The following is a 27931-nucleotide window of genomic DNA, read 5'->3' on the forward strand; positions in this document are numbered from 1 at the left end:
AGCTGATTAAGAAGTCTAAGCTAAGAAATTTAGCAAGTATCAACAGGTGAAACAGTATGTAACCAGACTTGCAATGTTGTTTTCCCTGTAAGATTGTGATCCAAGTTCAAGTGCACGTAAGAATTATTTTCTAGCCAGCTGGATAGGTAGTTGTAACAGTATATCCTCCCTAGCAGGCAGAAGTTATGCGGAGGTACACTGAAAAATTTCCCCCTTGCCCTCAAAGCCAAGGGATTGTACAGCAGGGCCTGGAGAATTGGTAAAATTATTTGAAAAGTGGTGTTGGCTCAGTTTTCTCACCCATAGGGTTTAACTTGCGCTATAAAGCTAAAGTTACAGATTAAGAACTATTGGGGGTCTTCTGACAAGAAAATTAATAACACATGGTTGGTTTTTTTTTCTGAAACCTGCACGTTCTAAAATCACTGGCTGTGAGGACTGATGCACTCGCAGTGTAGGAATTTGTAACTGTTCTTCTTCTATGGAGATATAACTCAATAATTCAAATTTTGTATTACTTTTTTTTTTTTTCCCTCTTTAGATAGTATCTGTTTTGGTTTTCTGTTTCTTTAAAAAATCTTGTTCTCTCTCCCTATCCTACATATAAAAAAAATATCCTAGGATTTAATTAAGATATTGCAGTCATTTGTTTTTCCAAATTCTGAGTAATTTAGAGTGTTAGTGACTAGATTTGAAGTGGTTAATTGTAGGGAATGCACAATCTCCTGCCTTCACCAGCATCTTGTAGAAAAGAAATTCAGTTTCTTCCCTAAAGCCTGTGCCCAGAGGTTTATCATTGCTCCCTCGATCAGCCACTGCTCTGTGTCTGGGGGGGGAACAGCCTGAAATGGGACTCCTGCCAAGCCTTGATTCTTTTAGCATCAGCAGATGTACTTTCTTAGAGACATGGTGTTAGAGTAGGTTCACTTTGAGCTCCATTAAGAATGGTGCGGTTGATCTTCACAGGTCAATATATACATCTACCAGAGGCTGTGGTTTTATTTCTAAAATCTGCTTTATAGCACCTTCTGAAGAAAGGAGAAAGCTTTAATTACTTAGGCTGTATATGGAACTCCCTCCTAAGTCAACAACTTACAATATTGGCACTTTTTACTGTTACCTTACTTCCTTTCCTGCCCTTTCCTGGGATGACTGACAAGTGATCACCCCATTTTTTGTATATAGAATAATCTTCTTTAATTAATCTCAGAAATTCATATAATTCTTGACGATGAAGTCTTTACAACAATCAGGTTTTTGTAGGTATATATATTCTTTTTATCAAACTTTTAACTAAAAGTTCCTATTTACTATTGCTTGGCAGTTTGCAAGCTGCTGACTTAATACATCATCCAATTATTACAAGAGGGGGAATTAAATGGTGTAACACATACTAGGTTTTTAACAAAGGGATGTTTTGGGGTTAAATACATACCAGAACTTTGTAACATGTTTAATGTGGGATCCACCAGTAAGGAAGTATTTTTATTAAATAAGTAAATGATGGCAAATAAATAACTATTATATATTATTAGTCTTAGAATCTTGAACAAGCTCCAGATCATTAAAACCTTTCCTTTTCGGTTGATTACCTGCAGCACATCATTTTGTATCGGGTAAAGAATCTAGGTTTGAAATTACTTGCACTTTCAGGAAGCTGATTTTTTTTTTTTTTCTTTCTTCCTCCTCTTTAGACTTAAAATGGGCTTGCTTATAGTTTTGAAACTATATAACTTAACCAATTTATATTAAGAGATCTGGGGGCCTTAACCCCTCCTTGCTTTGGTGGTGGGGTGGGTCCCAGTGGAACGGTGGGAAAAGACTCCCTGTCGCAGGCAGTCATGGGGAAGGGTAATGTGTAATTAAGAATCAAGGACACCAGAAACAAACCTGTATTACAAGGTGGTAATTCTCTCACATCACGTTTTAAAAAACCTTCTTCTATTTTAGAGAAAGGAAGTACTTTGGATAGTTTATTATTATACCTATTTGTTCTTCTAAATGAAATAGAACATGGGAGTTTGTTTATGGATATTTTATTTTAACTCTTAAATCTGATGGTGTTTTTCAGATAGATGGTTTTGAAAGAGTGTATTTGACTGTGAATGTATCCTGATATACTGCTAATATTTTTCTTTTTCTGCTTTGCATATTTGAACTGTCGTCTTGGGCACGTGTTTCTGATTAATCTGCCTCGGTGCAGTTCACACGATTCCTCTGTGATTCACCTCTGGAGGTATGTATTCGTTCTAGGTGCAAGTTTTGAAATGAATGTATTCTTTCCTTTCCACTGCCTGTACAGACAGCAAACCTTTATGGTATAGGTGGGTGTCGCAGTATTGGTATCAACACTGACTGGTAAGGCGTATGGCACTGTGTTTGCAAAGGAGTCTGCGGATTCCTTTTGCTGGATAACGTGCTACCACTGAATTTTATATCACTGCATTAAGAGACAGTAGCAGAAAGTGCTGTCTCTCTTCTGTTCTTGATTTGTTTCTATGAAATAAAATAATGCATTACTAGACACCTTGCTAAGCTTGTACTTGACTACAACCTGAGTTATTTTGGAGCGATGCGGTTGCTTCATTTCAAGTAAGCAAAATGCTGTGGATTTTTGCACCATCTTTCTTGTTACTCTTAAAGAGTTAAGCACTGCGTGACTGTAATGAAATTGTCAGGTTATAGTAATTACGCTGGTAATTTGATATGTCGCAGTTTGAATGAATCCATGTGTGGGGAGTTTGTTGCTTTTCTCTGTTGAGTCCACTGGCCTTTACATTCCTGAAAGCTGAAGAGTAATAGAGCTCATTAGACTTTATAGGAAAAGGGCTTTTATCACCTCGTCAACTCAGGCAGCAGACTGCCATTATATTCTTAATTTTGTATGGCTATGTAGATGTTGATGCACACTTCCCTGCCAGGTTTATACCAGTATTGTTTCTTACAGACACTTTTTATTGACATTTCGAAACTTGAATTGAATTTTGTGTGGCACCACTACAGATGTCTTCAATTAGATGAAGTTAAATAAAAGGGGTTGTATATCAGAGGCCAAGGGATTCTTGAAATTCTTTATTCCAAAACAGTTGCCACAAGCAAATCTAGTAGTGTGTAGTCTGTTTACTCTTTTGAATAAAAATAATCTAAAATAAAATTTAAAATTTACATGATTTCAGTTTGTAATTTTTTGAATTTTTAATGTTTTTATTAGCTGCAAATAGTGTGAACACCCGAACTCTTCCTGTCTTTATTTCCTCATTTTGTTATTCTGTTTGGTTTCTGTTTTGGCTATGGGCTCTGGCACAAAAAATGAATAGTTTTTAAAAAAAAGAGATACAGTGTATAGTAGCAGAAAACTAGGCAATTTTCTAGCAGTAAACAGGATAATGTAGAAAGAACCACTTGGGTTGTTTTGTTTTTTTATTCATCCTTTCATCTTAGAAGCTACATTTAAACCTTTGCCATTTTACCACTTCACATATGGAAATCCTGCCGTGTTTGGAGAGGTATGGTTAGAAGGGTTCAGTAGAGGAGAAGGGCACGCAAGATACAGCCACATACCCAAACCCCAGCGTAGCCTGGTACCCTGTTGTTGCCAAGGGGAGAGTGTTTATGGAAGGAGGGCACAAGGGATACCCGGACTGCTCAGGGGGGCTCCTAGTTTTTGGTGCTCAATGAGTTAGGGCGGTGTTCTGTGCCTGTGATTCTATCGCTATCCCTGAAAGTCACCTCTACGTTTGTACTTCCCAGGTTGTTCCACGTTGTACAGTTGGAACAAGCCTCAGCACCCAGATGAGATGCAAAAACCCACGGCATTTTGCAGTCAGATGATGATTTTGTTTTGTTTGTTTTCAAATCTTTCTCTAATTGCTCTTTAGTCTGTTTCCATCTTGACTGATGCTAAGCATTAATTTGATGATTTTATAAAACTGCTCTCAAAAGCATGTTTTTGAGAGAATTGTTAATTTATACCTATAGTTTTGGATCTGTATATATTAATTTTCTCCTTCATGCATTTATGTCCCATGGATTTACGAACATTTGATATTTCCTCTGCCTTTTTAATCACTTAGTATTACGGGATCTTTCTGGAGTTGTTTGCACTCAGCTCTTGGTTAATCACCCTGAATACTCTCAAATCATCAGCTTAGTTTGCTGCAACATTGTTTGTTTTTCAGTGATTCACCTGCTGGTATAGACATAATAGACCCAGCACAACTGAAAATATGCTGCTTGCCATTTGTTTCCTATTATCCATATCGAGATGCTTTTGAATTCTAAAGAATTGAGAGACGTTTGTGAATCTAGCTCTCTGCTCTTTGAAAAGCACATCATCTTCTGCTCTGCATTATTTGTTACATGTTAATTTTTAGGAGATCTAATGTTACCATTACAGACATTAGGAGACAAATGTTACCATTACAGGTCTGTAATTCCCAGGATCACCTCCTGTAGAATGTTGTATTTTAGTCACATTCGATGCGCTGCTAAGGACTAAATCAAAACTCATTTGATTTAGAGATCTTGGGACGTTGCTTGTTTTTTTCTTATAGTGGTGTTGACATCACCATGGTGTTTACATGGGGATAGTCAGAGCCTCTCGCTACTGAAGTCCCTTGTACCTTCAAGCTTCACTAATCTTTTTAGCATTTTAAGCTTGCTATCACTGTCCTGATTAAATAGTTGACAGTATAGCTCGAATACTCTACTTTTCTAATAAGGTACCAAAGTTATCTCTGTAGATTCTGTCTTTACACTTTGATGCAGCGAGTTGGTTTGTTCTATTTTGATACGGAATCACAGAATTGTGCAGTTTGTAAAGGACCTCCTGAGATCACCTGGTCTAACCCCCCGGCTTGAGCAGGTTGTCCAGGCTGATGGGTTTTGAATACCTCCAAGGATGGAGACTCCCCAGGCTCTCTGGCCAGCCTGTGCCGTTGTTTGACCACCTTCTCAGTTAAAATCAGTTTCCTTCTGTTCAGATTGAATTTCATGTGTTTTAATTTGTACACGTTGCCTCTTGTCATGTCAGTGGTAACTACTGAGAAGAATATGGCTCCCTTATCTTCATTCCCTCCCATCGGGTATTCCTACATGTTGATAAAAGCTCCCTATGTCATCTGTTCTTGAGGCTGAAGAGTCCCAGCTTTCTCAGGCTCATGTTATACAGCAGATGCTCGAGCCTCTTAATCATCTTTCTGGCCCTTATGGCTTTGCCCCAGTAAGTTGGTATTTTTCTTGTACTGGGGAGCCCAGCACTGGTCCCAGTGCTGCTGCTGCAGCCTCACCGGTGCTGAGCAGCAAGGAGAGTCGCTGGCCGTCCCCGTCCCGTCCCCTGGCAGTGCTCTGCCTCGCAGCCCACCTGCTGTCGGCCTTTTGCAGGGCGAGGGTGCATTGCTGGCTTTTTGACCGAAAACATGCAGTGCTACCTCGTGCTGACAGAGCCTCTATTTGCAGGCTGCTTTCACAGCATCTTCTCTAATCTCTAATGAAAGGAGGACGTAGTACTGAAAAGGAAATATGTTGCTAACCAAGAGATAGAAATCTACCATATGGTCGGGGGAGTGTGTGTGTGCGCACCTTTGGGAAAGGAACTGCTGGAATTAATCACTTCACTTATTCGGCAAATAATTTCCACTGGAGTGTAGAAGTCAAGGGAGTCATGGATTTCCTGGCTTCCCCCCCCCCCCCCCCCCCCCGTTTTGTTTTTTTTTTTCTTTGTGTAAGGGGTAGCATGGATTTCACATCTTTCTCCTCCCTCCATCCACAGCACATGGAAAAATTCAAAATAGGAAATTCCAGAGAAAAATAATCATGCAGTTAGTATGGTCAGGACCCGTGTTTGATGAGTATGCAGTGCCTTCTGCAGTTGCACACTGGTCTGGCATGTGGGTTAACAAGTGCAATTTCCACAATACTACTACTACTACTAAAGTAGTAAAACATCTCTTAAAAGTCAAGAGAAAGACCAATGTGCTTGGAAGAAAATTGAGCACTTTCATCATCACTGAAGTTCAATTATAAGAGCTATTACGTTGAGGTGTACTAATTGGGGCAATATGTAATACCAGTTGCTATTAAATATTTAGATTTTAATAATGCATTATAAAATATGAGCAATCAGATGTGTTAATTGAATCATTAATTAGCAGAATATGAAGAGAGGTAGAATTAACATGTGATGGAATCTATTGTATTTTTCTCTGCACTGTAGTTAAACATTGGAGAGAATATTTGTTTTAATTTTTGTCCTGGGTTTAGTTCTTATTTTTTTGAGTGTTTCAATATCAGATTACAATAACTCATTATATTGAAGTTTGAGTATAAGTTGTTAATTTTAAATAAATTGGGTTGTTTCCAGGGCTAAAGTACAATTTTGGGTAGATAAGGTAAGCCCTTTCTGGTGGGGCTTGCCCACGTGATGTCACTGGTGTATTTGACATCACCTTTGACAGACATGGTCCCAGGTGGATATGTCAGGAGTGTGAAATGTATAACCTGCTTCGGGAAAAGGTTTCATACTCTAGACCTGTTTCATGTCAAATTGCCTGGATGCTGAATGAGAAATCAAGTTAAAGCCGCCAAGTATTCATTGAGAAATTGGAGAAAACATAATACTTAAAGCATTACAAAGGATTACATTGTATGAAAACTTCTGAAGGAGAAAAATGTTACTCTTTTTAAAAAATGTTATTTGCTTAATGTAATGGAGATCCCTGAACATTTTGTCTGAAATCAGTGCTGTGCTTATTACGTTTGTTACAGAACATAGCCTCTTTTATGTTCGTGACATTTCGTTGTAATTGCATTAGGGAAATAACTGTAGTTTATACTTTACTAGCAGTTCTTAACTGATGCTAATACTTCAGGTTGCAGTGGTCTGGTGACCGAAGCCATGCTTTGTGGTTTGGAGGGTTGGGGTCACACAGAGACGTGGCATTCATTTAAATTCAGAATACTTTCCTTTGAGTGAAAATCTTTTCCATGTTGGCTTAGACTATCTTTTTTAGCATTCATTAAATTCTGTATGATGAGTTTTTGACAAGGAAAAAAAGTCTGTTTTAACCGAAACTTATTTAGGCAAGTCTGTGTTGTATTACCAACCACATTTCCCCTTGGCTTGGAGGAGATGTTTCTTTTTTTTCTGTCACTGCCTGCACCCTGATGGCTGAGAAGAGAACTTAACCTGGGCTGAGAAATCCTTAGAGAAAATCTCGTACTTGACTGTGACCCAGCTTAAAAGTTTTACTGCTGACCATGTGATTTCATTTGGCTCTACTGAAAAGTTGAGGATATTGTATGAAACCATGACTGCTGAATAAGTAGGCTTTATCTGAACGAGAAGAAACCCAGTTTAATGTGCTGGTATTCGAGTGTAATATCCTCGTATGCTGCAGACTGAGCTCTCAAATGTTTGATCATTTCAGTTTTACAGTATCTGTAGCTCCATATCCAGTTTTATGCTATATAGCTATATAAAAATGCAGGCATTTTATTATATTGGCCTTTATTTTGGGACTTATTGGTTGGGTAAGTCACTTGAAATGATTTTTTTGTTCACGTGATTGATTTCTTTTGACACATGTGGTACCAATTAGAATAACTTCTACTGCCCATCATCTCTTCAGTCTGCGCTACTGTATCAAAATACGTGATTAAACCCACCTTCTGTTGTTGTAATGCAAAACAGTTGGTAATAGTAGGCAATATTGTCAGATTTATTGAGTGAGAAGCAGCTTTCTGAAGATCTGCCAGTGCAGTGAAAAACATGACTAGATGGATAATTAAGTTGAGCACAGTGGAATTCAGGATTAAAGTAAACTTGACGTGGGAGAAAATGGCATGCCAAAGTTGGTTGCGTAATACAGTTTAAATTAGGAGATCATTTTCTTCTTAATATGAAGCATCAGTTTCTGGCTCTAGGTGCTTTACCCTGTCCAGAGACATTCTTCGCTGCAGATCCAAAACCACAGCGCGCAGCAAGAGCGAGTTCCTCAGTGTTTGCGCAGGAGATACTCTGATGTGGGCTGACAAAGAAGCTCCACAGGTTTTGTTGCAACACAGGAGTTTCAGATTCTTAGATAAAATGTACTTTTATAAAGAGTAAACCTCACATAAAGAATAAGCTGTTCTGTTCTTTTTGTAAATGCCTTTCTCAAGCAGCTTTGACGGCCCCTCTGAGAAGCTGGATTTCTGTGGCCAGAGTGCTTCCAGTACTTGGGGGCATGGGGGGGTAGAAACAGTTGGGTCCTTGCTGTGACTGCAGGTGCTGGGGGCGCTCAGCAATCAGCCAGCTTTGGGAAGCACCAGCACAGGGAAACGTCTGCGTTTCACCTTTCTGCCTTTGGGCTTTGTCTCCTGTTGAAGAGTAATAAGTCAAATTCAAGAGTACCTGCAGAATTTGTGTCTAATAATGCATTAATAACTTGCTGGATCACATTGTTTTATCATGGCAGTACTATAAATGCTGGTGTCAGAGGCTATTTGCAGATTCGTGTTTGGGATGCATGATACGTATAGTTTACCAATCACAAGCACAGCAAAGGCCACAAATGTTACAGTGAACTAACATTGTTTTCCCTGCTTCTCAAATTCCTTTTTCTAAACATGGGTAGAAGTGATTTTTCACAGTATTTACTTTAGTGTTAAAATTCTTTCTAACATTGTTTTTGTACTGAAAGTCTACCCGTCAGACAATTACATCCCTCTTGTTTTTGCTTAGGCAGAGGATGCACCCAACGGACCAGACTGTGGCTATGGTTCCTTCCACCAGCAGTACTGGCTGGATGGGAAGATAATTGCTGTCGGTGTAATTGATATACTGCCCTACTGCGTGTCATCCGTCTATCTGTACTATGATCCAGACTATTCTTTCTTATCTTTGGGAGTCTACTCTGCATTACGGTAAGATGACATTTTTGTTATCTGGTTAGACATAATAATAAGAATTGATACTTGTTCCTAAACTTGGGCTTTTAGTTCCAGTCTGAACATATACTGGTAACACTATCTCTCTAGCAAAGTATTTGTGGTGGGGTTTTTTTTCTTTCTTTCTCTACAGTTGGTTGCATTCACATACATTTTTAACTGTCATCGTTGAATAGGGCTATATCTTTCTAGTTAGCTAAATACTTTTAGAGATTAAAAAAACACTCAGGAATGAAATACCTATATTTTATTGCCCCTGAAAATAATTTAGTATTGCTTGGTTTCAGCAGGAAAAGCCCCTTTTTTGTTTGAATAGAAATAATTTTTCCTTTGACCTTTTTCTTAGCCCAGTCACCAAAAGAAATTAATCACTTTTATAGTTTTATGCACACTGAAATCGTAAATAGTAGAGTGCCTAAAACCTGTTGTCCTCTGAATTAGTAGTCTCCTGCTGTACCAGCACCAAGTATATTTTTCAGGTATGTTAATCTCATTATCTTTGTCTTTAGAGAGCCTGATGGAGAGAGTGATCCTATGAATTTTAAAGCCTTAAATTAACTATCAGCCTAGTCTTGCAAAAGAGTAGGAATAGTGGGTAAAGATTTTTACCGTGAGTAAGACTTGTATGCTAAATTGTGAGTTACTGTTTTTCTTATAAGCAATCTTATGGTTCCATTATTATTATAAGGAAAAAACCTAAACGAGTGGAAATATTTGTGCACATCAGGGTTTCTTTCTTCCCTTTTTTCCTTCTCTGTTTACATGAAGTAAGCTGGTCACAGACATGTGGTTTTCCAGGGGAGGTTCTCATGAAGCAACTAGCTTTGAACTGCGTGCCAGACATGTCTGTTTTCAGGTTTCCCTGGGTCTGAGAAGTTCTAGCAAAAGGCTTTACCTATCGAGGTTTGCACTACACTTTCAGGTGTGAAAGAAGCGCTGCGGTGGTGAGATCCAGCTTTCTTCTTTCTCCAAGGCATCACCTGTTCTATGGGTGGAGCTTCTTAGCTGTTTAGTGTTACCCACCAGGATGGGAACATATGATATGACTTCTGAAATAGGTGAAGCTTAAACCTTATTTTTAGGCAACCTCTCCCTATCACAGTTACTTTATATACTTTTGTGATAAGTAATAAGCAGTATGCAGTTTAATCTCAGAAGTCTAATCACTCATAGTTTGTTTAGATTTTGATTAGGGTCTTTCGATTTCCTAAGAATCTTTTTTTTTTATTTTTATTTTCCGTTTGGGTGTATTCTTCTCTTTGTAGTGGTGAATTTTGTGATTCCTGAATTATCTTTACGTAAGTTGTTCAAATGCGTATGTCAAGATTGTTTTCCCACAAAGCTCATTGTTAGGTTTCTGACATCAGTCTAATGGTTTATTGCTGCTGTAACAAGGTGCTGCAATCATCCTTTCCGTCTCTGCTACATGCTGGGTTTCTAGCAACCCCAGATTTAGCCAGTTTAATTGACTGAGCAGAAGACTGTTTGCTTTAGCAACCTGGTTAGTGAGCTGAGTTGGCTCAGTGAAGAGCCTGTTAATACCAGAGCTGGTTCAAGAGTTGTGACGGAGCCACAATGTGCAGCTGAGAATGGGCAGGGAGTGGAGACCAGCACCTCCTCCCACTCCGGTACGCTTGTAGGTCAGTTAAGTCCTGAAGTGCAATTTCCTCAAGTATGTCACCTTCAGTAAGAGCTGATAACATTGTTTTCCTGTTGGCTCTCCCCACCTTGTTCTAGAACGGTTCTTTATGAAGGACAAACTGTAAAATCAGAGAAGAGTTGAGGTCAGAAGGGACTTCTGAATGTTGTCTGGTCCAGTTCCAGTGCAAATTGGGCTAACTTCAAAGCTGTCCTGAGCATTAATGTAGATGTTGCTGTAGCATTTCCAGTGGCTGATGTCTAAAAGAGTCTGAATTGTCATTTTTCTGAGGCAGTCTGTAGCACTGGTGATTTTATGAAAGTAATCAGAATTAACAAATGTAGAAAAAAATGTTGGAACTCCTATGATTTAGATTTAATCTTTTTGTCTGTTATGGTCTGGATTTTTAAAAGTTGTTTTGTTACACGTGCTAGGTACTTTAAACTGATTTTTTTTTTTTTTCCTCGAACAAGGTGAGCATATAACATAAAATACTGTCCTGCTAAAAGTTGTGTTTTAGTATTTGTATGTATCACATTACTTTATGTAAGAGTAGACTGACCTAATCCATGCTTATGAATTCTTGAAATGATTTTACATTTTCTACATAATAAATTAAAAACTTTGTCGGCGCAACATGCGTGCGTGGCTCAACTAGTGAAAAGGCAGCTTATAAATTCTGCAGCATTTAAGGCAATAAAAATGAGTTCCCAACAGTCTTAGAGGGAGCCAACCTTCTTGTTCTTTAAAAAAGGGGGAAAAAAATTGAGAGTTAGGGAGGATTTAGGAAGTTGCAAAGGAATCTGATACTTTCAAAGCTGTTGCCAATTTTACTCTGAGGAGGTTAAACTGCACTGCAGTGCTGTCACTTCCACTTCATGCTACTTTGAGATTTTTTTGCTGAGGAGTTGTAGAAAGGGTAGGATTTGAAGATCATTTGAAATATATAGGCTTGTAAGTGAAGAACGAGGGGAGGAGAAGCTACTTGTGTAATACTCCCCCAAAAAATCATCAGGAAATACTGAGAGAATCTTATTTGCAGGAAAAAGTTAAACCTACCCCCTACTATCTGAAATGATGAATAGTAGACAAGTGTAGTATTCATAATCTCTATGTAGTAGTAGGACAAATACTTGAACTTCTTTTGGAATTGGGTTATGTGGCACTGAAATACTCGGTCTGAATTGTGGATTGATGAAATGGATATATGTCTTCCTCACTAGCTGACTTAATTACTTTTGCCAGCAGCCATTATACCTCTTCAGATACGTACCATAACCGAAAATTTAACAAAAAGGAAATCACAAGTCTGTAGTCCCTTTTCTGTAGGAAAGATTTAGGCAGAAAGAATGCAGGTGGATGCTTGTTATGCCGTACAGTGACACCTCATTGCTGCTCCTGGTGTAAAATGATGGCGTTGGAGGATTCTCTTGTGTTGGATTACAGCACATGCTCCTGAAAAGCGGAACGAGAAGGATGGTTTGGCATACCCCCGGTAAAACTTTGCCTGGAGTGGGGTTGGCCTAAAAGAGAAATGCAAGGCAGAGCAAGAACTTGAGTTCAGGGTCTTTACCTAGGGCACGTCACCAGAGATTGTAGTATCAGCGATGACCCTGGCAGCAGTTCTAAGCAAGCTGGCTTTGCCATCATGTGTGCTAATTTGCTTGCCTGAAGCTCTGTTGCCCGTGGTAAGACTTGCTGCTGCAGCTCAGTTTTTACCTCATTACGTTACGATGTATTTACTTTACTTTCTGTTCACTTTGAGTCTTTTACTTTATTAGATCAGATAGTATAGTCCAATTGGAAAGAGTGTTTAAGAGATACTGAAATGCAAAGTTAATGTTTTTTTCCCTGTCATGTTCCAACTTTTTGAATTGCAGAAAGGTAGCTGTTTAATTAGGTCCAGGAAAATGTGCATCAAGGTCGTTTACCTTCATGCCATGTCTTAAAGTTTATGTATATGAAGTGCATGTTTGTGTATTTTTGAGAGAACATAATCGTGCTTCTGGAATATGTTGCATTTACCTGGATTTTCAGATCTTGACTAACTTATTTCTAGACATTCTCCTCTTTTTGTGTGTATATATATAGATACAGAGTTATCATGAACTTGGTTTCAGCAAACTGCGTGCACCTGAAATGTTAGGTTTTCAGTACGTTTAGACACCCTTATTATTAACTTAAGTATTGGTACCTGCTTCCTATATGCATGTGCTCATACCTTCTTATCCCTTTGACATTAAAAGTAAGAACCAACATCCGTGTTTTATCAAATTTTTTACAAAAGTGAGCTGCAAAGTTACAAATGCTGTAAAAATGAACGTTATAGTGGAAACACTGGCTGCATCTGTGATAATACTGCTGTCCTTGTGCCAGTGAAATAAAATGCAAACTTAATTTTGGAATACATTGACACTTCTCTTTCAGAATAGATGAGAAAAACGGTACGGTCAAACACGGGACGGGTGAAAAATACCTTTTGTTGCATAAAGGCAAATGTTTTTACATGTAAATTGCTAGAAGTCAGATGATAGAGCAAACAAGAGGCTTATTCTTGAAGCTTGTTTTTTAGAAATACTCTGATGTTTTCCTGAGCCATGTTAGCCAGTCTGTGTACAACAACTCAGCCAGACTTCTATAAAATTTCAGTGTATATAAATATTAACAAGAAAGCTGTGAATTTGGGGCTCTTAGTCACTTTTGTTTGAATTTCAAGTCAGTCGGTGGTCAGGATGAAACACGAAAATGGAAGTAGTTTTATGCCTGACACGGTGTTTTTCATTTTGGTGTTTTGTTTGTTTGTTTGTTAAGCATTAATTTTCAGTTTGTCATCTTTGGGTTTTTTAAGTATTACTTTTGAGTTTATTATCTTCATTTTTTACTTGATAGAAATTTAGTGCTTTGAATAGGTCAAGAGCCAGGTAGCAGTAAAAAGTTTCAATATGAAGAGGTAAAATGAATGTAGGAATTGTATTCAGAAGTAATTAGTCTTTTCTTTCCTTTCACAGAGAAATTGCTTTTACTAGGGAACTTCACGAAAAAGCTCCTGATCTCTCTTTTTATTATATGGGTTTCTACATTCATTCATGCCCCAAAATGAGATACAAGGTAAAGTGTGTTTTTACATATTTCCTTAGTGTACTATTATTGAAAGCATTTGATAGTATTCATAGTAATATAATATTTTGTAATTGTTATTTTGGATTTTAATGTAGACTTTATACGGTTAAATTTGAGCATTGGTTACTATTTAACTTGGCTTGAGTGGTTTTTGTGTTGTTTTTTTTTTTTTTTTAAATTTAGCTGCATGTGGTATTTATTACAAGTTGGCTTAAAAGCAGTTCACGTGGAGAGGTTTTCAAGGCTGTCAGATAACAGTTGGTCATTTGGTTACCTGGCTATCTCATGTTTACAGTATATCTTCCAATAGACTAAAATTCTGCCTTTTTTAGGTTTGCATATTTGTGAAACCGTTGCTTAGTGACTGTGGGCAGTGATAACATGCCTTCATGGTCTTGGCTGTACTTGGGTTTTTCCTCTTTGTTTTTTGTTAGAGATGGGGGACTTGCTCTGCCAACCAAACCACGAGGAGTGAGGTTAGCAGCAATTCTGAGCCAGGTGGCAGATTGTTGAAAAGAGCCTCAGGAGAATCCATGGAACATTTAGAATAACCAGTGTGTCACCAAACCTCCTCTGTAACCCTGGTTAGCTTCAATTCTGTTTCGACCTGAGTGCCTAAGGGCGTCTCTGCTCTGTGTTTTTTAGATCTCATGAATGTGGTATCTTTGGAAATGTGTCGTTGCTTTTTGAATATTATGGTGCATTAGTGTACCATTCACTACCATCAGAGTAGTGAACATTTACATGTAACCAAATATATCTGTTAACAATGTGGAAAGACAAAAAGCTCATGAAATCTAGAGTAAGAGGTACAGTGTTTTCTTTCCTTTTTGTTTTTTTTCTAAAAATCTGCTATGTTTCCAGCTAGTTTTCAAATAGCCAAAAAATTGTGAGGCTCATTGAAGTGATGGCTGTGAAGGAAAAACCATTTTGGCTTTATTCTGGCCCACACTACAGGTGACCATGATGATTCAGTCTTCTGAAAATAATAACAAATCCCTCCCTCTCCTTTTGTTAGAATATGTTTGTCTGTCCTCCCCATCCTCCCCTGCCTTTTGCCAACTTATCATCTACACCTGCTGGCCAAACAAAGAGAATATTAAGTTTGAGGGAAGCAAATTGGTGAGTTGGAAAACGCTGCCTCTGTCATATAAATAATCTTAAAAGCTATCGCGAGACCACCTTGAATCATAGGTTCTGATTATTTGCTCTACTCTTTGGAAATATTTAAAAGTTTGGGATGATCTGTTCATGTGTTCAATGACACTGCGGTTGAACATCCCTTGTCTATTCTGCAACCTCCATAATTCAAGACTTGCAAAAAGAATGCATTTAGTTTACTAGGGCACTTAAGAAACAAATATGACTATAATGGCAAAAGCGTCCCAGTTCTGAAAGATGTCATTGCTAAGAAACTTTGGGCTCAGCCACTTGTACTAAGTTTTAATAAAAGTGTGAACTTTGTATGCTGTGGATTAAACAAAGCTCGTATATGAGTCAGTGTATTAAAGTAGCCAGCAAACTGTTTTGATTATGAAGACGAAATGCTGCAAGTCTGGGCACTAACCCCAGTAGCCACTATACCATAGTACTATTTCTTATAATACGGTATCTTTTCTGTTGGACTTGTGCTGTTCTTTGAAAATGATTGCATCAGGAGTGTAAGACTCATGATGCTTCCAGTTTTCGTTCTCAAATAATGGAAATGGAAGAAATTGTATGGGCAGTATTATAATTCCCACCCCCCCTCCCCCTTTCCACAAAAGCTCCTTTTCTTCCCTTACTTAGACTTAATGACTATCTGATATGACTGTGATTTGGTAGAATATACATTTTAGTCTTCCAGAAACCTATACATGTCAATGTGTTTAGGTAATTAACTGTGGCCCAGTATGAGATTTACTGGAGCAGGGGGTGGGGAGAAGAAGAAAGCCTATACATATATATTTAGAACCTAGAACCTACACAATAGCAGGTAAGTAATGCTCTGTGTTGGGAAGGTAATAATTCAATAAATTAATTGCAAGGAGTTTTTTTTTTTTTTTATATTTCTTTTCCTGTGTATATTTGTTTTAGAAATGGCCAAATGTAATGCAATTGAAAATCAGATTGACGTTAATACTGTAGTTCCACTGAAATAGTCCCGGCTGAAATAGTACGCCGGAAACAAATTTGAAAACTAATTTCTGAAATGCCTCTGGATAATGCTATTATTCTTGTGAAGTGATTGGTAGTGGTAAGGTAGGGTGGGTAAGTACTGACTTTGCTGATTAAGTAATTTCAGTAATGCCTGGTTGACTTAGAGGCATTACATGCTGAAGACTTTGCTTTATTACACTTTAGTAGAGATGTTGGAGGCTCCCTTCCCTTAACGGTGATGGTGTGGAAGAAGGGTGGGCTGTAGGTACCCGTGGCTAAACTGATGTCAGGTAAGCAAATTAAATGAGGGAAAGAAAAGGCAGGAGCTGACAAGCTAACAACTTTTTTTTTTTTTTTATCCTCTGCTTGTAATTTTCTTTGCAAATGATTTCTCCTAAGATGTTTAGAAATGGAGGCTATGCACAACATCACTTCTTTATGTAAGCAGCGTCTTACGAAGAGCACACGCAGGCGGTACCTATTTACAGTGAAGTGACAGGATTTTGGAAATCTTTGAAAATTTCCCTTCTAGTCACAGGTTGTGACCAGTGGACATGCCTAAGCAGATGTTTGCATTTGGTGTTTGATGGAAACACAGTACTAGACTACTTCTAGCAAAGGTGCCTGAGCTTGGCTACTGGTTTGTGCTAAACGGCTGTCCCTCTTCCTGCTGACGGAAGGGGGACAGCTGATGAGCTGGGGTGTATAAGGAACAGTGACTTTATGATGTTGATTTAAGAAGCTTGACAGAGTTCCAGTTTGCATGGAGTAAAACTCAGTCTTCTGTACAAGATGTGGCTGGAGTAATTGGGGATCTGTGAATGAACTGCTGTATTAGAATCCAAGAGTGACGGGTTAACGTTGCGCACATGAGGATGTAGCTGGACGCTTTGGCTTTAAATGCTCTTGACTCCTAACTTGGAGGTACAGATATCCAACAGCAAGCATTAAAGCTTTGTGCTGCATGGGTACTTTCTTGGGATGCAAATTATAGACATCTCTTCTGGATTCTGACTTTTTTTGTGGTTGTAAATTAATAGTCAAATTTTTTTTTAAAGCTTTGGTAATAGGTGACCATATATACCAGTGACTGGGCCATATACAGTAACAGCCTCTCCCTTCTTGGTTTTGTTGTGTGCTCTAAGGAGATCCAAGGCATTGATAGAATATTTTGTTGAAGTATTTATTTTTAAATAAGGCTGCTAATACACTTGTTCTGCTTTTGATGCAGTTCTTCAAACACTATCTATATCTTTATCTTAGAAAGTGTCTTTGAACAGTCACCTCCGATGCGGCCAGAATGTCACACCAGTTGCCCGCAGTGCAACTGTGCCGTGCAGAAGCTGAATGTTTCTAGCTACCACTGAGCAGGTACAGGGATGAACTGGCAGAGAATGCGTTTTGGGGGGTCAGCGTGTGACCTTTTCATCTGAATGATTCTGTTTCCATGAATGGTACAATTTTGGGCATAAATAGTGTGTAATCCAGCGGAAGATGGGGAGGCCTGAGTGTCCTGAAGGAGGATCCCCAGGTCAGGATTTCTGTGGATCAGTAACAGAGTTGGATAATTCTGGATTATGAGGCAGGAAGAGAAATGGTTAAAGAGTATCATCTACCGCATAGATCAGATGTAATTACAGCAGTTTTTAAAAATAGAGCTGCTTTTTGAATTGCTGTTCCCTTCCCTTTAGTTTCCAAAGAGCTTGCATCTGATTGCAATGTGATTTTAAAACAATGGACTACCAGTGAAATTACTTAAGGCGGGGGAAGGGGATAATATATTGCAACATTAGGCTATTTCGTAGTTCCCAGCTTCTCTTAGATTTGTTCCCATATATGGGTTAATATTTATGAACTGGTAAAATAAAATCTACATTAAATTGAGACAAAAGGATTCCTGTAGTCCTATTAACTATGTTAATATGGAAAAATTCTATGAAAAACCTTAAGCAGTGGCTTTGTTCCATTTTTTTTCCAGGTAGGTTAGGGTAATACAAGATTAAAATGGTTCTCTGAAGAAATTCACGACCTTGTGGTAAAACTTTTCAGGCTCTGTTAGATGTGGTAGTTCTTATGTTGGAAAACAGTCTCCTGGAAAATTTTCCAGGACTCATAAGATACAAAGTCTTTTTCCTAATGCATTTTGGAGTCTGATAACATTTTAAGTATAAGAAAGTATTTTACTTTAGGTTGATGTTGGTCTCGGGCTTGCTTCTCATGTATTTTAAGTATTGTATCTGTATGTGTTAATGCTTTCCAGGTAAAGGCGTTTGTTTACAAACACGTGTATAGTTACAGAAATAAAAGAACCACCTTTAACCAACAGCCATATTGGAGAGGTGATTGAGTGGATCTTGGATTTTTTTTCCGGTACTGATACTCTGTCTGGTTTTTCCTGCATCTTTCCAAGTAAAAAATTTTACTCCATGGCTCTGTGTTACTAAATTCACATTTTCCACTCACTGCTGAACTCCTTGAGATCCTTTCTGTTCTTTCTGTTACAGCTCTTTGATACTGATTTTGGGTCTTGTGGTGGGTGACACTGAATAGATTTTGGACTTGTGCTTGGTGTAAACAGTAAGTGTACTTGCTGCCGTGCGTTTGCCATTCAGGCCTCTGTTGGGGTCTTAAATTAAGTTCTCTTCTAAGTTCTTGTGTTGGAAGGGATTTGTTGGTGGGGTTTGCTACGTGAGTTTTCTCAGTTCTGGGTTTTCTGAGTTTTTGTCAGTGTCGATCTTTGCATGCAAAGCCTGCAGCTGGAGCACGTGTCGTTCCTTGTTTTGGTCAACGATCTGCTTCCCCTGAAGCTGCTCTGCGAAGCCTCTAAATAACTATCAGCATACTTTGAAGTGTGTAAGAGATTTAATGTCTTTTTGCTGTGTTATCTCCACGTACCATTTTAAGACCATTCTATGATGTGAAGAGGTGTTTTGACTGAAATCTTTATCCAGACTTGTATACAGGCCAAAGTAAATGGAATTATTTCAAACAGTCTCCTTCAGTATCAAGGCATGGCCAGACTTCAGATAGAAGGAATACTAGAAAGGGTTCTGAAATGTCAGAAAAGAAACAAAAGGCTGATTCAACTGTGATTAATCATTCTTAAACTAAATACCTCTGACTGACTGTGGTCGTAAGCGGTGCCCCTGGAATTTTATGGCACTCAAGAGCCAATTTCTTTGGCTGCTTTCAGGAATTTCAGCATTGCTCCTCATGCAGCAGTGAAATGCATCCAGTGGTAGCCTGGATTTCCACATCCACGGGATCCACAAACATCTGGCTCATCCTCGCTCGTCCTGATTATTCCAGCATTTCTGACTGTGGAATTTAGTTAACCTTTTCAATAAGCTTGGGTTTGCTGTGTAAGCTGAAATGTCTGAAGGAAAAGAGACCTGATGTGACATGACTTAATGTGATCCCTTGTGATTTTGGGGTTACAAGCATGCGCCGTTATGGTTCTGCTGCTGTGCAGCAAACAGTTTTGCAAAACGTGTGTCGCTGGCTCCATGCAAAAAGAGCTGGCATTTTTCTAACTCCATGTGTGATCTTTTTATTCAGCATGTACTGAAGTTTCTGCCAGCTGCCAGGCTGTTTTTCTCACTGGTGTTGTGGCTTACCTTGACAATCAGAAAAGATGGCAAGCTGAGAGTGCTTTGGAGGACTGGGGTTGCACTGCTCAAGGATGTTAGCACTTGTACTAGTGGCTTTTCCAGGATTAATTTTGTCAGTTTATGGGAATAAATATGCATTCAAATTAGTACGATTTATTTTTTTTGATAAACAGGTGATAAATAGTCAACTAAATAGTCTGAAAAGTCGATACTTGTTATAGAGTGCCAGCTGTTGCTTGCAATACTGTTTGGTGATGAAGAACTGAAACACCTGCGCTGAAAAACTATTATCTACTCTATGAAAGCAATGAAAGTTTTAGCAATGCAGTGGCTTTGCTTTTTTGGCAAGACTGTTAAAAACAGAGTAAAATAATAAACAAGGACAGAAACATACATTAATAATAATAAAGCCCTGAATATTTCAAGTTACAGAAATGGTAGGGGGAAACCCCAGTTTTTTCTTTGTCTTGTTAACATCACTTTTAACTGCCTCCCTTCCTCATTCCTTCTGTTTCTTCACTGGACTTCCCCAATGGCTGGGATACTCCTCTACATTAGCATCAGCAGCTAAACCTGAACATTCTTCAGAGCTGTGAACTTAACCCATGTGTTTCTTCTAATGGTTTGGGTTGGTGACTGAGGGAAAAAGACTCCTCTGAATTATACTGGAGTTTTGGCATTAAAACCCAAAGGGATTTTGAGAAGTCTTTTAAAGTGGCTGGCCGAAACTTCCAAAAGTATTTTGGATGATTGACTCGGTGTACATGCTTCTGAAAATCAAGTTGCTTTAATATTCCTTCAGTTGTAGCTAGCGCAAAAACATCCTTATCTCTCTATGTATATTTTATCAAATGTGTTTTGACTGGAAGGTTGGCTGGCTGTTTTTTGGGTCTGACAGGCCGTATGCTGTATTCAGGATTGCAGTGTCCCTTACAGCTTGCTGCCTTCCCCCCCCCCCCCCTTTTTTTTTCTTTTTTCTTTTGTTCCTTTTCCATAAAAGCTTTCTCCTTTCACCTGTCCTCATCTGGAAGACTCTTACTATTCAGAGCCCACACTAAGTAAATGGAAATAAACATGTTGGAATAAACAACTATGAGAATGTGGGGTGGAATAAAAAAAATACCACGGGTGAAAAATTATTAGCTCTTCAGTTCTTGATGTAGCACTAGTGATAAATATTTAAAAGTATTTCTTATTTTCTTTGAACAGCACCTTACAAAGTGTTTGAGGCCACTTTCTAGGTTGCTTTACTTTTTAAGGCATTTCTAGTCAGGTTGTGAAAATTACATTACTAAGAGCATCAAAAAGTAGGAATAAGGAGGTGCTCCATTCAGGATAGCAACAACCATTGCAGAATGCTGACAGTAGATTTCCACTGAAAATATAATTATTAAAAGCAAAACAGCAGTTTCCATGTTGTTTTCATGTCAGGTAAATACAGTGATTGCAATTACTTCTCCCCCCTCCACCCCTCCCCACCCCCCCCAGCTGCTGTTCTATACTGTGTGTAATTGGTAACCCAGCTGCTGTTCTGTACTGTGTAATTGGTAAATTATTACAGTTTTTCCTTGGTGCAGGTGTTGAAGCTGTGCTGAATTTGACACTGTGCTTGCAGGGCTAAAACCAGTTGGAATCCCATTTTCCTAATGGAAAGAAACACAGATCCTAGCCATGTCTTTTTTTTAATTTCATTTTTCCTTTTAAAATATTTGCCATCAGAACTTTTTTTTTTTTTTTTTTTTTGTGTCAGTCAACTCCCTTGGAAAAAATGTGAACATGTCCCTGGGGGCTTAGTTGTATGATTTTGGAAATGTGGATTTCTTCTCAATTGTTTACTTGCAATTTAAGATGATTGAAATGTAGCAGGACTGAAGTGAAAATAATATGTACATTTATGCCTGATTGTATTATTTGTGGACTTTTATCAGGGCAGAAAACATCTGTTGTATAGGTGTCAGCTGACCTCTGTAGTGAACAAGTCTCTCTTATTACTGTACTGCCTCTTGAGAAAATAAACGTGTCCAAAAGCAGGAATTTTGGGGTGTATGTTGTACAAGCTTGAAGGAATTGTATCTGAAAGTAATTTTCAGAATGAAGTCATATTTGTGAGGTGGCCTTTCTACAGCTTCAGCTGTATACCTGTAAATTTTTATTGGATAGGTCTTTGATTACAAATTTCCTCAAATTGAGTAAACTTTGTTTTTTGGTGGTTTACTTCACTATACTAGATAAATAAATGTTATTAAGTAGGAGTAGGTCCTTTTTAAAACCATCCATTTGTTATATTCTGTATGAGGCTTGGGTCAGGTTACATTATTTTCATGCAGTCTTTAAAAAACCCAAACACATCCTTCCACCCCAAACCAACCCAACATAAAGCTTTGAAGAGCGAGTTCCCAGGCAGTTTATTTCACAGGAATATTCAAAGTCATACATACACTTGTGTCTTGTAAGTAATTCTGAATTTTGAGGTGATTCAAATATCAGACTTGAATGTTGATGATTTATTGATTTTGATGCTACAAGTGATTTTAATATTGATCAGTAAAGATTCTTTGTTCTGCATACGACAAAGATGTGTTGGTGCGTAAGGAGGTATACAGTCAGGATTCAGATGTTCTGAAGAATAAACATAGAAATGTGATAAGAGATGGTATTACCTACCGATGTATGCACATCAGTAGGGGTAAGTTCTCCACCTTTTACTTGTTACAGGAATTTTATTGACTTGGGACAACTTCCCTATAGCGTTTCTTTAATAAATGTGATTTTGTTAGTGTTTGTGAGGCTTAAGTAACCTAAAATCTAACCTCATCTTTATAAAAGCACAAGAATAAGAAGTATGGTTTGTTAAACTGTAAGCCGGTTCTGTACCAGTGGATGTTTTCAGAGTTATTAGAGGTAACTTACCGGTCTCTGTCAAAAGGAGCTGCTAAAAAGATTTATTCAGGCTCATGCTAATAAACCTGAGGCAAATGCATCTTCTGAATGATAGTAGTTGGTAGAGATTTATCATGTCTAATTCATGACTCTACATAGTCATAAATTCACTGCTTATTGCTGACTTGTACTAAATCTTTCTTGAGGGCTTATTTGGGGACTCCATAGCAACCATTAGCAATTGAAGTGAGAACTGTAAATTATGAAATATGTAGACAAGAGGTGTGGTTTTTGTTTGGTTGGGATTTTTTTTGGAGGGGGAATAATATACTTCATAATTCATGTGTCTTTAATTTTCTTCCATCTCAGGAATGAAGTCACAATTCATGTTTCAGAATTTTCCAATTATATTTCTAGAAATCCATTAGTCCTTGCTAGTAAGTGTAAGAATGCATGGAATTGGGTGTATTTTTAAAGTTTCTAACAGCAAATGAATTAATGTAGTGCTGCTTTGCCAGCTTCACTTCATTTTTTTTTTTTTTTTTTTTTGTTTTGTTGATTTAATCATTTCTGGACGGTCCTCAAACACTAGTTACCAGTATTTTCTTCTGCCTTTTTTCCCTCTACCTGTCTCTTTGTGGGTATTCCCAAGAGTGAGTAAAACTGAATGGGCAGAGATGGACATCTTACAATGCCACGGTGCAGAACGTTAAAGCACACTGATGAAGGTAATGCTCTTAGCTTTTCCTAACATAGCCTCTGTGAAGGGTTGTTCGTAGCCATGCCAGTTTTCAAACATTGGGCAAAATATCAAAATTCTTGTGTCCTGGAGAAAAATCAGCCCTTTAAATCTGTCGCTGGAGTGTAAGTCATTGAAACACTGGTTAGTTTTGTTCTATGCACCACATTTATTGAATCTGGCAACACTTGGAGTATCGGATCTCTCATTTAACTTCAAATCCGATGGCTTTTACTGTATTCTTTCTTATTTTTGCTATTTTGCTGATTATATTAGTTCTAATTAGGCAATATTGTCAAGTGGAATTTATTTGGTCTGAAAGCCAGGAACTCCTGCTTTTCCTGGCTCTACCGTATTTCACCTTGTGGTCTTTACAGTAGGAGCTGGTTGACAAGTCAGTTAATCTACACAAGAGATGTTTTTTCTCCAATTTTCCAAGAAAGATTTAATGGTGGATACTTTAATGAGGTCTGGTTTTGCTAAGACCTCATTAATTTTACAGAGGTATCACAGTACACTTCTCTGAAGTGTTACATTTAATCAAGAAGACAATTCATTATTTTGAATTATGATTTTCTTTGTCTGAGTTTGTTTAGCTGCTGACTCTACTGAGTCTCCAAGTAAAAGGATATTAATGAGGTTATGTTGTTTATTCTCAGTCCTAATATTAAACACAATGCTTCTAACAAGTCTAGTTTGCAGAAAGTTCAACATCAGTGTTTGAATAGGAACGAGAGTCCCAGATTCCTATAGGGAGGAATGATTTGGAGCCAGGAGGGAAAAGTGGAATCATAGAAAAGCAGGTTTGTCAAGGGCCATGAGGGGTTGTGTAGTCCATCCCCTTACTCCAGTGTGGGTTTCAGCTGTATTTGTGTTAACTTTTAAGACCTGTCGGACATAGGTGTGCCAAAGGCTTCTCTTGACAAGCTTATCTCCATGTGCTGGAGGTTATATACTTATATATTCTTCTGCTTTATTAGTCTTGCCATTGAAATTCTTTTTCTTAATTTTCAGAAACCCTGAACTTTTCTTCCTCAAGAATATTACATTTTGGCCTACCTACCATGCATGTAAACCCCCATGTTATGTATTTATATTTTTTTCTTTCAACACCCTTATATAGTCTAGTGGATATTCATCAACTGATGCATTTCTGTCCTAGAGAACGATGTCTAAAATCAGCCCTTCTGTCTAAGGCACTCAGATGCTGAGGTCAGCTTCTCCCATCTGTATATATAACATGAGTTATTGCCTTCATTGTACTAAAGAAGACAGTAGGCTCTGGAGGCAAGGAGAAGGGGTAGAAAGGATGAAAAATGGGAATTGTGTGACTACAAAGTTCTCAGAATAGGCTAAATTGGGATGTGAGCTGAGTTATTTTTAGTGTCAAGGTTTGTGACTAACTATGAAGGCATACATGTATGTATGCTCTTGAATCTCTCTGCTGTTCATCCTGGTGTAGCTATATCTCTGTTAAAAGTGGCATTTTTCTTGGAGGAGAGAATATTGCATTAAATGAGGTGACAAAACATAGAGGGTTTTATGGTTGTTCTTTACAGTGCCTATAGAGATCTTCTGATGAGTTTTATCTTCCTTATTATAGTAAATTATTATTTATACTATTATAGTAAATGCTGGAAGCGGCAGCTCGGATAAAGTAACAGTAAATGAAGAATAAACAAAACCCAGAGCAAAGATGTGTTAGCTCTGGATTGCAGATGATGGTAATTAATTGTGTTTTCGCACCGCCAGCATATCACTGGTAGGGGAGGAGTTTACCTTACGTGGTAAACCATCAACATTATTCAGATGCAAGTAATTTAAAAACAAATCTCTGCTCTCTTTAACTGGTATTCGAGGTGGTAGCCAAAGTTTTGTGGAGCCTGGCAGGGTGTCGGATGGTGCTGTGTTTTCGTGGAGACTATCGTGAGGGCACTGGAGCTCTGAGACGTTGCACAGAGCAGGGCCCCAAGCAGAAGGGTCAGTGGAGAAGTGAAATATTTTTATTACAGCTTCTTTAGAGCTTTTTCTTAATCTAATAAAATCATTTCCCAGAGGCTTTCAAAGGTTACCTTCTTGGGGAGGCCTAGCAAGACCTGGAAGCTTGGCGAACTGTTGTCTTTGGAGTGCAAAATGAAAAAAAACAAACCACAACCCCCCCTTGCTGTTTCCAGACATTGCCCTGAGGTTTCCATTTATCATGTGAGAGAGTTAACTGCTGCCAAAAACTATTTTGTTTAGTTGTTTTCAACTGAATAACTGAGCTGTTCTAAAAGGAATGACCGGAACTGTTAAGAGTAGCGTTAAGAAACTGTTAAGTGCTGTGTTAGATGTGTGGCATAATTTCAGGATTCTCTACTAAGAAGGTTTCAAGAAAGTAGCTCATCTTTTTTTTAATAGAATATTACACTGTTTACTTCCTTCCCCTTTCTTGTTTGGAATAAAAATGGTTTCACAAATAACACTGAGCTAGAATGAAAAAAAAAAAAAAGAAAAGAAAAGGATATGAAAATGACCCCTTTGTCAACTAATGGAAGAAGAATGGGTTTGTGGAGCACAAGTACACAGGAACCCACTTCTCTGTTCACCCCAACACAACTGTGCTGTTGTTCTGCGAATGGACAGAAGACAAGATGAGCTTTTTGTTCCCCAGATCTATTGATTTTATTTATTTATTTAAGATATTAAGGCTAGTGTTCTGAAGGGCTACCTAGTGCTAATATGGTCAGTAGGGAACCATGATTTATTTTATGTGGGGGTTTTTTGGTTTTTTTTGCATTCTTTCCATTTCAGTCTTTACCTGTTGGCATTGAGTGGCTTGCTATTAATTGTTTTTAATTATCTTCTGTTCAGGGGGAAGGGGAGGAAGGTGGAGACCTGTTACAGTATATTTGGGGGGGGGGCTTGCTCCTCTTTGCATCCTCCACTTATGTCATACAGTGGCAGTGAAGGACACAGAATAAAATGCTGTAGTACCGGCTGGGAGCCAGAGAGCCTGTCCCAAGTTCTGCCCCTGCTGCTCCTCAGTTTGGTCAGTTTGAGGATGCTGTGCAGGACGATCAGGTGGGAAGGTGTCCATAGGGAGAAGCTTTGGGGCTGCTCCACCACAATTCCTGCTAAATTAGGTGTGGCATTGAGAAAGGATCCAAAGGACAGTACCTGCACAGCCTCAAGTGTTGCAAGGTGGTATTTTATTGTGCCTTGGACATCGTTGTGTGCTTCTAACAGAGCTCAATTGGTAAGCCCTGACTGAAGCTTTGTTTGAGAAGATAAAGCAGTTTCTTTCTCATAACTGTATCTGTTTTGCTGCTTGTTGCTGATGGTGGTTTAATGGATTTATGAACACAAAGTGATTCTCTGTCAGTGGGGGATGGTAAAGAAACTACGTTCAATGTTGTCTTGATGGCATTGGTGACTGAACTGTTAGCCCTTGGATGCCTGTACTGACGGCCCCACCTGATGGAGTTTTCAGTGATACACATTTACCTCCTTTACTTGTGGTGCGGGAAGAAGTTAGTGTGATGATCCAAGAAAAAAGGTGCTAATACTCCTCAAGCCAATACTTACTAAGTTGGAAAAGTTGCAAACTGCCACAAACGTGTCTACAATCCCGAGTTCAGCTAAATCCTGTGTATAATTGCCTTGCCCCTATGGTGGCTGCACGTCCTTAGAGCAGCAGCAATCGAGAATGAGTGTGACCCTTCTCCTGGGAGTCTCTTAAAACTGCAGAGAATTGTTCCTTCCCTCAGATTTATGAACTCTTTCTGGGTTTGCAGCCAGATCTTTGGCTCCTGGCTGTGTTAGGTTGCTTGGACTGTGCAACGCAACAGAACACTTCCCTAAAGGAACAGCTGGAGACCTTCTGCAGGGGGGGGTGGTGGAGCTGGCAAGTGCCATGCTTTTGCCAAGCCCCGCCAGCACCACAGCCTCCCAGTGCCCGCTGCGTGCTGCTGGGCGCTGGAACGGCTTCAGGTGCCACCAAAGCTGAGCAGGAGGCAGAAGAGCTTAGAAACCTTTTTGGTCACTGTCCTTTAGGTGTGTAGGTCTGGTTTAAACTATTGTGTCAGTATTTATTGGCATATGATGCTAAGCGTACAGGTATTTATTATACTTTGCTCACTGTTTTAGAAATGTGTTACAAATGCATTGAAATGCATGAAACTGCTTTCATGTTTCAAGATACATGTGCATGCGAATACCATGTGGAGCTTTGCTGATTTTAAAATAAAGCAAGGTGATTGCCAGGGGAATTTTTAATTATTTATAACTCTGCAAAGAAAGGGTTATAATCTGTGATAATGTCAACAAAGTGCTTGATTTTTCTAAGTGCAGTTCTAATTTTAATACTCCCCTAATCCTGTATTTGGATGTATGTTTAATATACTCCTGAATTACCAGGTTTTGGTATGATCTAGACCTAATGTAACATATGGTATACTGTTAATTATTCCATCCCGTTTGCCTTCAGACTTGTGTTCTTCTGTGAAGGCCATTATAAAGAAAAGTTTCAAAACATCTGGCATGAAGAGAAAAGTGGAGTGTTGATGTTTCAGCTCAAAGGCTTTGGGGATACATAATGTTAAACAGTATGTTTTCCTAAACATGCAAGTGTACCTTTTAATGGTAGTAATTCAGATGAAAGCATAATAGTGAATCTGTTCTAACCAACTATGAGAATCGTGTTGGGCAGTTTTACAGAGCCACAAGCACGCATGTGTGTATTTACATTGCTAATAGACGCAAAAGCTGCATGCAGAATTACTGCTACAGAATTTGCAACTATAATTTAATTTTTTTCAGTTTTGTGTAGTAAAAATTGACTTACTTGACAAGGATTTCAGTAATTATAAACAAAATATTTAAGTTATTGTAAGG

General features: G+C 38.5%; 1 protein-coding gene across 7 annotated transcripts in view; it reads left to right on the forward strand.

Annotated features, from left to right (window-relative positions):
* ATE1 (arginyltransferase 1) overlaps positions 1 to 27931 on the forward strand; it is an 86919-nt gene that overhangs the window by 22431 nt on the left and 36557 nt on the right. For all 7 annotated transcript variants that reach the window (XM_055798229.1, XM_055798196.1, XM_055798223.1 and 4 more), the window contains 3 exons: positions 2204 to 2236; positions 8723 to 8904; positions 13576 to 13675. In XM_055798229.1, coding sequence (XP_055654204.1) covers positions 2204 to 2236; positions 8723 to 8904; positions 13576 to 13675 — 315 coding nt within the window. The remainder of the gene's footprint in view (positions 1 to 2203; positions 2237 to 8722; positions 8905 to 13575; positions 13676 to 27931) is intronic.

This window comes from Falco peregrinus, chromosome 1, assembly GCF_023634155.1.
Source record: "Falco peregrinus isolate bFalPer1 chromosome 1, bFalPer1.pri, whole genome shotgun sequence".
Lineage (NCBI taxonomy): Eukaryota > Metazoa > Chordata > Aves > Falconiformes > Falconidae > Falco > Falco peregrinus.